General features: G+C 34.1%; 1 protein-coding gene across 1 annotated transcript in view; it reads left to right on the forward strand.

The window, feature by feature from the left end:
- Nucleotides 1–12,399, forward strand: part of ARID2 (AT-rich interaction domain 2) — a 195,279-nt gene that overhangs the window by 147,342 nt on the left and 35,538 nt on the right. The window contains exon 16 of the mRNA XM_032248384.1: nucleotides 770–918. Coding sequence (XP_032104275.1) covers nucleotides 770–918 — 149 coding nt within the window. The remainder of the gene's footprint in view (nucleotides 1–769; nucleotides 919–12,399) is intronic.

Here is a 12,399-nt window from a genome sequence, read left to right on the forward strand (position 1 = left end):
GTGTTTTCCCAGAGTTTTATGACCTTTAAGCAGTTCCCTAAAAATGATGTACTACTATGTCTATAAGAAATTTAATATTAATTTTTCCCTTTGTGGTATTTAAAGAAAATACATTGCTTAAAATTGATTTAAGGTACACTGTAATTATTAGTGTTTTTTCCTAAGAGAAAGGGATGGGTTTTATAGGTGACAGTGTGAGTCTCTAAAAATAACAAAAAATACATAATTGAGCAACCTCAAAATCTAAAATTGTTAAGCAGCTTGCTGCAAATTAGTTAATATATTTATACGATTACATCATTTTTTGCTAACTAAAATTTTCATTGCTTTTTACCATATTGTTTCACTTTATATTCTTTACAAAAATCTAAAAGGCAACATACAAAGAAGTAGTAATTTGCAGTTGATCTGTTCTTGTGAAGAATTCACATAAGTAAATCCAGTGGGTACAATTATAGTATATTTATTTCTCATTTAAATCTACAATTGTGTTTCATACTAAAAATCTTCATTTTAAATAATATATATTTTACAGTAGTAATAATGTGGTATTGCCTTTATGGTTTCATATTAAATAAAAGAATCAAACTTTCTACATATTTCTATAAAAGTAATTATCTTTTTAAATATAATCATAAAATTATAAAGAGTAAATTTTATGGTAGAAATGCATAACTGTTAATGCAATCAAATTTATAAGACTGTACTATAAAATATAAATGTTTTTCAACATTTGTGTTACAAACTCTGCATTTGTTCTTTTTCACAGAACACTCCTATGCCACCATCACCAGCTGTACAAGTGCAGGGCCAGCCTAACAGTTCTCAACCTTCTCCATTCAGTGCATCCAGTCAGCATGGCGATCCAATGAGAAAACCTGGACAGAACTTCATGTGTCTGTGGCAGTCTTGTAAAAAGTAAATGGCAATTTTATTTGATAGATAAAAATATTCTTTATTTTGGAATGCTTTATATTTAAGCTTCTGTCATCTATAGTTTCATGAAAATTTTCCTTTAGAACCACTAACTTTTAGCAAAAATGTTTTGTGTTAAGAGTTATGTTTATGTGGATCTATTATGTGGCCCTAAACTAAGAAATTTATATATAAGTGATGGAAAGAACTTCATTGCTTAATGGTATGTTGTAGAGAATATGGTTCAGTATTTATTTTTAGTAAAAAAAAAATCAATTAAGAATTTGATTATATAATTGGCTGTTAAGAGGTGTTTTTTTTTAAGTGACTTGAATTTAGTGGCAGCTATAGTATTTCTGTATAGTAGAAGCTTAGAAGTAATAATCTGTTAGAAAGAGAATGACTTGTCTTGAATTTGAGTTTGGGGTGGATACCTACGAAAATTATTTTTAAAGCCATAACCATCTTACGGTTTAATTAAGAAGAACTTTTAAAATAAACCTTAGACTTGAAGGAAAAGTTGAAAAGCATGTTGGTTAAATTAAAAATTTTAATTCCTTTGATAGTACTCAGGTAAAACTGTTTGCCTTGAGTCATTTTTTTTTAGAGGTCTAGGACTAAGCATTTTTCCTTTTTTTTTTTTTTTTTTTTTTTTTTTTGAGACAGAGTCTTGCTCTATTGCTCAGGGTGGAGTGCAGTGGTGCGATCTAAGCTCACGGCAACCTCTGCCTTCTGGGTTCAAGCAATTCTTCTTCCTCAGCCTCTTGAGCAGCTGGGATTACAGGCATGTGCCACCATCCCTGACTAATTTTTGTATTTTTTTCACCAAGTTGGCCAGACTGGTCTCGAACTCCTGACCTCAAGTGATCCCCCCGGCCTCGGCCTCCCAAAGTGTCGGGATTATAGATGTGAGCCACTGAGCCCGGCCAGCATTTGTCTTAATAGACATAATACCCATCATTTCTTAGAGATCAAAGATTCCATTTCACTTTTCGTAACTGATGGCAGAAATTACCATATCTTTTACAATCTATATTTGCTATTCATATTTTTGTGATATGTTATAGATATTATACTTTATTGTGAACTTCATGTACAGATTTTTGTATGATTATGACTACCTCCGTAGTATGCAAAGTATCTATGGGACAGCAATGATGAAACTTTAAATCTCAACCCAATAGTGGGACCGTGGATCATTTTAGTAGGTTTTTGTTTGTTTCTCTTTTCTTTTTTCTTTTTTTTTTTTTTTTTTTTTGAGACGGAGTCTTGCTCTGTCTCCAGGCTGTAGTACAGTGGCGAAATCTCGGCTCACTGCAATCTCTGCCTACTGGGTTCAAGTGATTCTTCCACCTCAGCCCCCTGAGTAGCTGAGACCGCAGGCGCAGGCCTCCATGCCCGACTAATTTTTGTATTTTTAGTAGAGACAGAGTTTCACCATGTTGGCCAGGATGGTCTTGAGCTCTTGACCTCGTGATCCGCCACGCCCGGCCTGTTTTTCTTTTCAACGAAGAAAAATGAATAAAATATATCATAGTTTACCATGTTAGTGAGGGTAAATATTTGCAGTTATGTATATGTGACTTATCTATGTGTACTTGATCGTAGTATAAAATCTATTTGTCAAAAAGGTTCTTTAAAAAATCAGTGCTTTGGGTTGTTTATTATTCCTTCCTTCATTCATTTAATTTGACCATGTCTTTCTATTTAGTGTATGTTTGTAAGTTAATTTGGAACTTTTTTCACTGCATGTCAGTTTTACTCTCTTCATTTGTCTCGAGATTTTTGTTCGCTTTTTTTCACGGCAAATAGTAACTGATGGATGGGTAGTGTGCTAAAGCTGTTTGTTGACTTTTCAAAAAGTTTAAGAAGCTTGTCTGCAGTGGTGCACTCCTATAGTCCCAGCTGCCCAGGAAGGCTGAGGCAGGAGGATTGCTTGAACCTAGGAGTTCAAGTCTAGCTTGGGCAACATGGTGAGACCTCATGTGTAAAAAGATAAAAAATTAACAAGTTTAAGAATAACTGCTTTAGATGAAATGTTTAGATTACTTCAACATAAACAAGTTGCTGGAAGAGTTAATGATGTCTGACAGTTTTCTATCTTGCTAATAGGATCAGTGTTACATAATTTGATGATTTAGCTTTTTCTTGGTAGTCTTTTCTGAATCAGACAGATTGAGTAAGTCTTCTTAGAGCATGCCATTTTTTTTAAGCGTTAGCTTTTCACTACAGCACTGCTAATTAGTTTTAGTCTGCAAGTATTTATTGAGCATCCTCTAGGAGGGTACATGTGCTAGAAGATAGAAATACAAAAATCACACCCAATCCTGAGGGATACAGACCCTAAAAACAAATAAATTACAGTATAAATAAGTACCGTTATGAAAGGTAGTTTCATAGTGCTGTTGCAACATATTGGGCAGTTTAACTCTGGGATCGCTGGAGAGTTTTACTACAAGCATTATGTTTTCGTTGAGTCTTGAAGAATGGGTAGGAATTTGTCATGTTAAAACAAACCTATCAGAATGTTAAGAGCAAGCTCAGGAGTATAAAAGGACCCCATATGTCCAGGAAACTGTGAGAGGTTAGGATACTACAAGCATAAGGACATGAGAAGAGAAATGGCTCTTATTTATATTTAGTTCCGATTCTAAGAAGGAACATACATATGATACCCATTGACCACTAAGTGGCTATTCTAATTTCTTTAATATCAAATCAAAAATACTAGTAAATAACTTTATGCTGGGCATGGTGGCTTGAGCCTGTAATGCCAGCTACTCGGGAGGCTGCGAATAGGAGAATCTCTTGAGCCCAGGACTTCAAGGCTATAGTGAGCCATGATTGCATCACTGCACTTCAGCCTGGGTTATAAAGTAAGACATTGTCTCTTTAAAAAAAAAAAAACAGAAACTTTCTTTGTTTCCATCAGATTTAAAGCTAAAATTATTTTCTTCACCTATATATTATTGTAAAATGCTTTGTATTTAAAGTTGAAATAGCTATCTGCTCTCTTCCTTTTAAGGACTTAAAAGTGATTTTGAGTATACATTTAACCTGTTTTTAGTTCTGTATTAGCACCACATTTTATATGGTCTTTTTGTATTTATAATTCTCCTTTTTTTTTTTTTGGAGACAGGGTCTCACTATATCACACAGGCTGCAGTGAAATGGTACTATCTTGATCTTGGTTCATTGCAACCTCTGTCTTACAAGCTCAAGCCATTCTCCCACCTCAGCCTCGCAAGTAACTGAGACTACAGGTGCATGCCACCACACCCAGCTAATTTTTGTATAATAGAGATGGGGTTTTGCCATGTTGCCCAGGCTGTTCTCGAATCCCTGAACTCAAATGATCTACCTGCCTCACCCTCCCAAAGTGCTGGGATTACAGGTGTGAGCCATAATTCTCCCTTTAGATGTACAATATAGATTCTTTTCAGCAAGCCCCAGTCCCTCTTATATCATCACATATTGATGCTTGGTTTTTTGTTGTTTTCTTTATGCTTGGTTTTTTTAATCTGCAAGCATCTCTAAAAGTTAGGGACCTCACTCTTTAGTTATAACTAACCATACTCGTGCAGAAAAGAATTAATTCCCTTCAGTGTTACGATTTCTTCATATATCCTATCAGTGTGTACATTTTTTCCAGTGGCCTTTTGCTTGGAGCTTGAATTGGAATCTAAGGTGCAAACATTGCTTCTGATTGATAAGTCTTAAACCTCTTTTAATCTGTTAGATTACCTCTCCATCCTTCTTAATTCTTTTTTTCTCTTTTCATCTTTGTTTTAAAAAAAAAAAAAAAAAAAAAAAAAACAGGTTAATTTATCCCATAGAGCATTACAATCTGGATTTTCCTGGTATTGTTTAGCATGTTACTCTGACCTTGTATTTTCTGTACATTGGTAGTTTGGTCCAAATATTTGATCAAGTTCTGGTTTCACTAGATGAAGACCACTTTAGAAATGATATTGTGTACTTCCATCAGGAGATAGGTAATATCTTCTTGTCTCTTTTTGTGGTGTAAATAGTCTTTGAGGATCATTGTTCAGAACATCATTAAGGTTTGTACAATATAAAAGGCCCCCTTTTATCAGTGATTTGCTTTCTTTGAGAAATAGTTCCTACAGGAAAGGCAAGACAGATGCTTGGATATTTTCCTTATTTACCAGTTTTTAAAATAATGAGTTGCTCATTATTGCTCTGTAAAAGTTACCATTTACAGAGTTTGTTTGTAGTATTACTGTGAACTAACAGGAAATTAAACATACTTGAGATATTTCAGTCCTTTGAGGTTATGATATCCTTCTTGGTATACAAGTTGTGCCATCTTTGGCCAGTGAAAGCCTCTTCAAGTGGATTTCCCAAGTCCTTTGGTGGTGACCTTAATATAAGTATTTGATAGCTTCCTTGCTCTCTCTTAGGCAACATGGTCTATGTGTTTATACTGATTCTTGGAATTTAAATTAAATACAACAAGGTTTTTACTTCATTTTGTCATTTTTACACCTGTATCTTCTTTCTCCCACACCAAAAAATCCCATTTCTCAATATTGTTAACAATTTATCCTTTGTCCTACATCATAGTCCAAAAAAAACCTTTACAAGTTATTCCTGTGGTGATCATCATTTGTGTTTTTACTTTACTCTTTGTTTTTTGTTATTTTGTTTGTTTTTGTCATAGATGAAGGGTTTTTTCCTTTGAATTAATTTTTCTGTAAACAAATTTATTAGGTTTTTTATTATTGCTTCTGGATCTGGATTATAGTTAGGAAGGCTTTCTCTGTGCCCAATTTGTAGAACTGCCATGTTTTTATTTAGAACTTACGTGGTTTTATAGTTTCCATTTAAATGTTACATTTTGGAATTTTTCCCTGTTTCAGTAATCTGGTCTTAAGGAAGGAAATGATGAGGGTAAGTCAGTGACTTTTTTCTTCAATTGGTCACTGTAGCTTTCTTTCCTCATACTATAAGAGAAGTTTATTCTAAGAAAAATAAGGGTCACAGTGAATATTTTGGGCTTCAGCACTGTCCAGTGGGACAATCCAAACTAGTTTCATCAAATGCTACTCAAGACTATTAACAAAAGTGATTCTACAATATTTTCATATAATTGTTTTTCTCATTTTAAAATTATATTTCTACCTTTTAAAAAAGTTAAATTCCAAAAACAGGATTATCAAAAGATAACCATGGTTATAAGTTTGATATGTATCTTTACAAACCTTTTTCATATACAACTATACTGTGTTGTACATGAAAAGTATACATGTATACTTTGTTTCTTATTTTAAGCTATATATACTGATCTAGAGCTTGCTTCAATAATATATGTAAAATTCATTAATGTAGAATATATATACTTTTTATGTCAACATGTAGATCTACTCATTCTTTGTAATGAATACCAAGAATTCCCTTTTATTACACTGTCTTTGTTATCTGTGTTGGTAGTTAGAAAAGCAGTTCTAACTCGTCATTTTTTGACAGCAGTTCTAACTCATTCTTTTTTGACAGGATTACTCTTGAATTATGATGACACATTTCTTTCCATTAGATGCAGTGACCCCGTACTATAATCTGTTAACTATATCTCATAGCAAGACTATTTGGGATTTTAGTTATTTGGTATTACATATGGACAGAACTGTGGTGAATAATTTTGTGTCTATAGCACATTTTCTACAAGTATTTCAGTGGAATAAAGTACCAAATTGGGAATTTCTGAGTCAATTGACCTGTTTTTATTTTTACAGAAATTGACAAATTACCATCCAAAAATGTTAATTTATAATTCAAATAGTAGAATATGAACTTGTTTCCCACTACCTAGCTACTCAAATCTGAGAGGAAATTTCATCTTTGCTGATCTGATAGCCTCAAAAAGACTGTCGATTTTAATTCTTTTGTTATTTTAATTTTTTACAATAGACTTTTTGAGAGCAATTTTAGGTTTGCAACAAAATTGAGTGGCAAATACAGAGTGTTCCTATGTAGCTAGTACATGTTCCCACATACATGACATTTTTATGGAATAGTACATTTGTTGCAACTGGTTAACCTGTGTTGACACATCATTATCACCCAAAATCCATAGTTTACTTTAAGATTTTCTCTTAACAATGTACATTCTGGGAGTTTTGTTTAGTTGGGTTTTTGTTTGTTTTGTAGGTTTTGTTGTTGTTGTTGTTGATTTTTTTTGAGACAAGGTCTTACTCTATCATCCAGATTAGAGTTTAGTGGTACAATCATAGCTCACCATAACTTCTACTTCCTGGGCTCAAGTGATCCTCCTACCCCAGCCTCCTGAGTAGCTCAGACTACACAGGTGTGCCTACCATGCCCAACTAATTTTAACTTTTTGCCCAGCCGATTTTAAAATTTTCTGTAGAGATGGGGGTCTTACTGTGTTGCCTAAGCTGATCTTGAACTCCTGGTCTCAAGCAGTCCTTCCACCATGGCCTCACAAAAGGTTGGGATTATAGGCCTGAGCCACTGCACCTGACCTCTCTGTGGGTTTTGACAAATATTAATATAATAACGTGTCCACCATTATAGTATACAGAATAGTATTGCCCTAAAAATCTTTTGTATTCTGCCCCTTCATCTTACCATTCCCCAGCTCCTGTTCCAATTTTTATTTCAAGTATTAAGTTAAATATCTTCAAATATGATTTTCTTCTGTGAATTATCTACTCATGTCATTTGCTCATTCTTTATTGCCCTTCCTAAAAATTTGCCGTACCTCTCTGTATATTAAGGATGTCAACTCTTAATATACATGGTGGCTCACAATCTCAGCACTTGAGATTGGCCAAGGCAGGCAGATCACTTGAGGTCAGGAGTTCGAGACCAGCCTGGCCAATATGGCAAAACCCCATCTCTACTAAAAATAGAAAAATTAGCTGGGCATGGTGGATGCCTGTATTCCCAACTACTTGGGTGGCTGAGGCATGAGAATCGCTTGAACCTGAGAGGCGGAGGTTGCAGTAAGCTGAGATTGTGCCACTGCATGCCAGCCTGGGTGACAGAGGAAGACTGTCTCAAAAAAGATATCACCTCTTTATTATGTGTCCACCCCATGTCTTTACTTGAGACTTTAGCCATATTTTGCTATATGGAATTTAAATCTCAATGGTTTTTTATGTCATGCTTAGAAAGACCTTTTCAACTTTTATATCATAAAATATACATTTTTTTGCTTTGTAATAATATTTTAACTTTTTCATTCATTTGTAATTAGCTTGATGTATGAAGTGAGGTTTGAGTCTAGCTTAATTATTTTCCAAATGACTAACTTATTAGCAAGTTCTTTTTTCCCTCAGACATATGAATTGCTACCTTTGTCATATACTAAATTCCTATATCTGCTGTGCCTATTTTTGGATTACTTGTTATCCCTTTGATCTCTGTCCTTATTATACTGTCACTTTAAATGTATTTTAACTTTGGATATGGCAGGTTGCCCCTGTTGATTCTTCACAGTTTTTTTATGATTTGTTTGAGCAACTACCTTGTATTAGGCACTGTGCTGGGTTTTGAAATTAGAGTGATGTATAAATCAGATTCATTTCTCAAGATTGCCAAGAAAGGCATGTTGGGATTTGGGTTGCAATTGCTTTTAATGAACAGGGTTTTTTGTTTGTTTTTTGGTAATGAACACTTTTTTCAATATCAAGTCTTCCCTTACTGGAAAAGGCATCAGCCCATGGTGTTCCTTTTTTTTTTTTTCCTATAGAGCTTCTAGCCTTTACATGAATTTTGTACTTTATTAAGTTTATTACTAGGTGGTGGTCTTATGTTTTGTTGTTATAAATGATCTCAACTTCCATTATATTTTTCAACTGGTAGGTGTTTTCTATATTTATACTTCATATATTGTCTTACCCAATTATAATGTCTAGGTTGGGCGTGGTGGCTCATGCCTGTAATTTCAGCACTTTGGGAGGCCAAGGTGGATGGATTGCTTGAAGTCAGGAGTTTGAGAACAGCCTGGCCAACATGGTGAAACGCCTTCTCTACTAAAAATGTGAAAATTAAGCAAGCGTGGTGGTGGGCACCTGTAATCCCAGCTAATTGGGAGGCCGGAGCAGGAGAGTTGCTTGAACCGGGGAGGTGGAGGTTGCAGTGAGCCGAGATTGTGCCATTGTATTCCAGCCTGTACAAGAGAGCGAGACTCCATCTCAAAACAAAACAAATTATAGTGTCTAATGTTTCCAGCACAATAATCGTGATAATATTCATCCATATCTTTTTTAAAGCTAATAAACCCTATTTTTGTAGAGCAGTTTTAGGTTTATAGAAATATTGAGCTGATGTTATAGAGTTCTCATATCTCCCTCCACCCTGCACACAGTTTACACTATTATTGACACCTTGCATTAGTGTGGTACACAGATTATAATTGATGAGCCAATATTGTTACATTATTATTAACTAATGTTCATAGTTTACATTCAGATTCATTCTTACCACAGTTCTCTGGGTTTTGACAAATGCATAATGTCATGTCTCCAACATTATGGTAACCTACAGGGTACCTTCACTACACTAAAAATCCACTATGCTTGATCTGTTTATTCTTCCTCACTCCATCCTCCACCCCCAATTCCTGGCAGCCACTAATCTTTTTGCCGTCTCTATAGTTTTGACTTTTCCAGAATGTGATATAGTTGGAATTACTCAGTAATATCCTTTTTAGTCTGGTTTCTTTCACTTAATAAAATGCACGCAAGTTTTCTCCGTGTCTTCTTATTGTTGGATAGCTCATTTGTTTTTATTTCTATATAATATTTCATTGTACAGATGTACTATAGTTTGCTTATCCATTCATCTGTTGAACAATATCATAGTTGCTTCCAATTATTGGCAATTTTGAACTATGGTGTTGTAAACATTTATGTGTAACTTTTGTGTGGATGTAATTTTTCAATTCATTTGGGCAAATATCTAGGGTTATAATTGATGGATCATATGATAAGACTATGTTTAACATTGTAAGAAATGGTGAATCTGTCTTCCAAAGTGTCTGTACTATTTTGTGTTCCTGCCAGCAGTGAATGAGAATCTTGTTGCTTCATATCCTTGCCAACATTTAGTGTTGTCAGTGTTTTAGATTTGAGCCATTCTGATAGGTGTGCTGTGCGTTGGTATATCTGTTGTGTTAATTTCTAGTTCCCTAATGACATATGATGTTGAGCATCTTTTTGTTTGTTTATTTTCCATATGTATATCTTCTTTGGTGAGGTGTCTATTCAGATATTTAATCCATTTTTAACTTGTTTGCCTAGAGCTTTTAGCATGAATAGATAATGGATTATGTCAGATGCTTTTCTGCATCTATTGCTATGATCATATGATTTTTATTTTTTAGCTTGTGAATGTGATGGATTACATCAATTAATTTTTTACTTGTTGAACCAGCCATGTGTGCCTGTAATAAATTTTACTCTGTCATGGTATATATTTCTTTTTTATGCATTGTTTGATATGGTTTGCTAATATTTTTCATGAGGATGACCTCATCTATATTCATATAAGATTCTGGGATGTAGTTTTCTTATAATAGCTTAGTCTTATTTTTGCAATAGGGTAATGCCGTTCTCATAGGATGAGTTAGAAAGTGTTCCCTTTGCTTCTCTTATCTCGTAGGGATAGTAGAAAATTGGTATCATTCCTTCCTTTAATTGTTTGGTGTGAATTCAGCAGAGAAACCATGTGGTCCTGGTACTTTGTTTTGAAGGTTATTAATTATTGATTCAGTTTCTTTAATAGTTACAGCGTTATTCAGATTATCTGTTGCTCCTTGAGTAAGTCTTGGCAGATTGTGTCTTTCAGGGAATTGGTCAATTTCATCTAAGTTATCAAATATGTGAGCATAGAAATACTTACAATGTTTCTTTACTGTCCATGGGATCAGTAGTGATGGTCCCTTTTTCATGTCTGATATTAGTGATTTATATCTTCTGTTATTTTTTCTTGGTTAGGTTAGCTACAGGTTTATGTATTTTATTGATTTTTTCCCCCAAAGAACCAGATTTTGGTTTTGTTAATTTTTTTTCTTTCTGTTGATTTCCTGTTTTCAATTTCATTAATTTCTGCTCTAATTTTTATAATTTTTTTTTTCTGTCTGCTTTGGGTTTAATATGCTCTTCTTTGTGTAGTCTCCTAAGGTAGACGCTTATATTACTGTTTTAGATCTTTCTTCTTTTTTAGGATATGCATTCAATGCCAACAGCCTTCCCTCTAAGTACCACTTTTACTATATCCAGAAATTATTACTATGTTGTATTTTCATTTTCCTTTAGTTCGAAATACTGTAAAAATGTATTGTTTAAATTCCAAATGTTTTAGTATTTTCTAGCTATCTTTTTGTTACTGATTTCTGTATTAATCTGTTCTCACAGTGTTGTAAGGACATACCCGAGAGTGGGTAACTTATAAAAAAAATAAAGGTTTAATTAACTCACAGTTTTGCATGGCTGGGAAGGCCTCAGGAAAGCTACAGTCATGACAGAAAGGGAAGGAAACACTTCCTTCACATGGCAGCAGGAGAGAGAAGTGCCAAGTAAAGGGGGGAAAATTCCCTTATAAAAGCATCAGATCTTATGAGAACTCACTATCAGGAGAACAGCAGCATGGGCATAACTGCATGGGTGGGGACACAGCCAAACCATATCAATTTCTATTTAATTCCATTGTGGTTTCAGAGTATACATATGATTTCTATTCTTTTAAATGTGCTAAGGTGTATTTTATGTCCCAGATTGTGGTCTATCTTGGTGGATGTTCCATGTGAGCTTGAGAAGAATATATTGTTGGATGAAGTATTCTGTAAATATCAATTAGATCCAATTGATTGATGGTGCTGTTCAATTCAACTATATCCTTACTGATTTTCTGCCTATTGGATCTGTCAATTACTGATAGAGGTATGTTGAAGTCTTCAACTATACTAGTGGATTTGGTTCTTTCTCTGTTTGCAGTTCTATCAGTGTTTGCTTCACATGTTTTGATGCTATATGTTCAGTGCATGTATCTTAAGGATTGATACATCTTGGAGAAGATTGTTAGGTTTTCTTTATCATTATGTAATGCTCCTCTTGATCCATGATAATTTTCCTTGCTCTGAAGTCTGCTTTGTCTGAAATAATTATTGCCACTCCAGCTTTCTTTTAATTAGTGTTAATATGGTTTATCTTTCTCCATCCCTTTACTTTTAATCTGTCTTTTTTTTTTAACAATACATAGTTTTTATTTTATTATCCTCTCTGTCTTTTAATTCGTATATTTAGATCATTCACATTTAATGTGATTATCACTAAAGTTGCATTGATAGTTATCATATTTGTAAATGCACTTGTTCTTTCTTTTTCTGCTGTCCCATTTTTCTGCCTTCTCTGTTGTTAGCTGAGCACTTTTTATGTTGCCGTTTTCTCCCCTTTCTTCGGATATCAATCGTATTTCTTAAAATTTTTTATTTGT

This window comes from Sapajus apella, unplaced genomic scaffold, assembly GCF_009761245.1.
Source record: "Sapajus apella isolate SASKATOON/1434 unplaced genomic scaffold, GSC_monkey_1.0 scaffold66, whole genome shotgun sequence".
NCBI classification, from domain to species: Eukaryota; Metazoa; Chordata; class Mammalia; order Primates; family Cebidae; genus Sapajus; species Sapajus apella.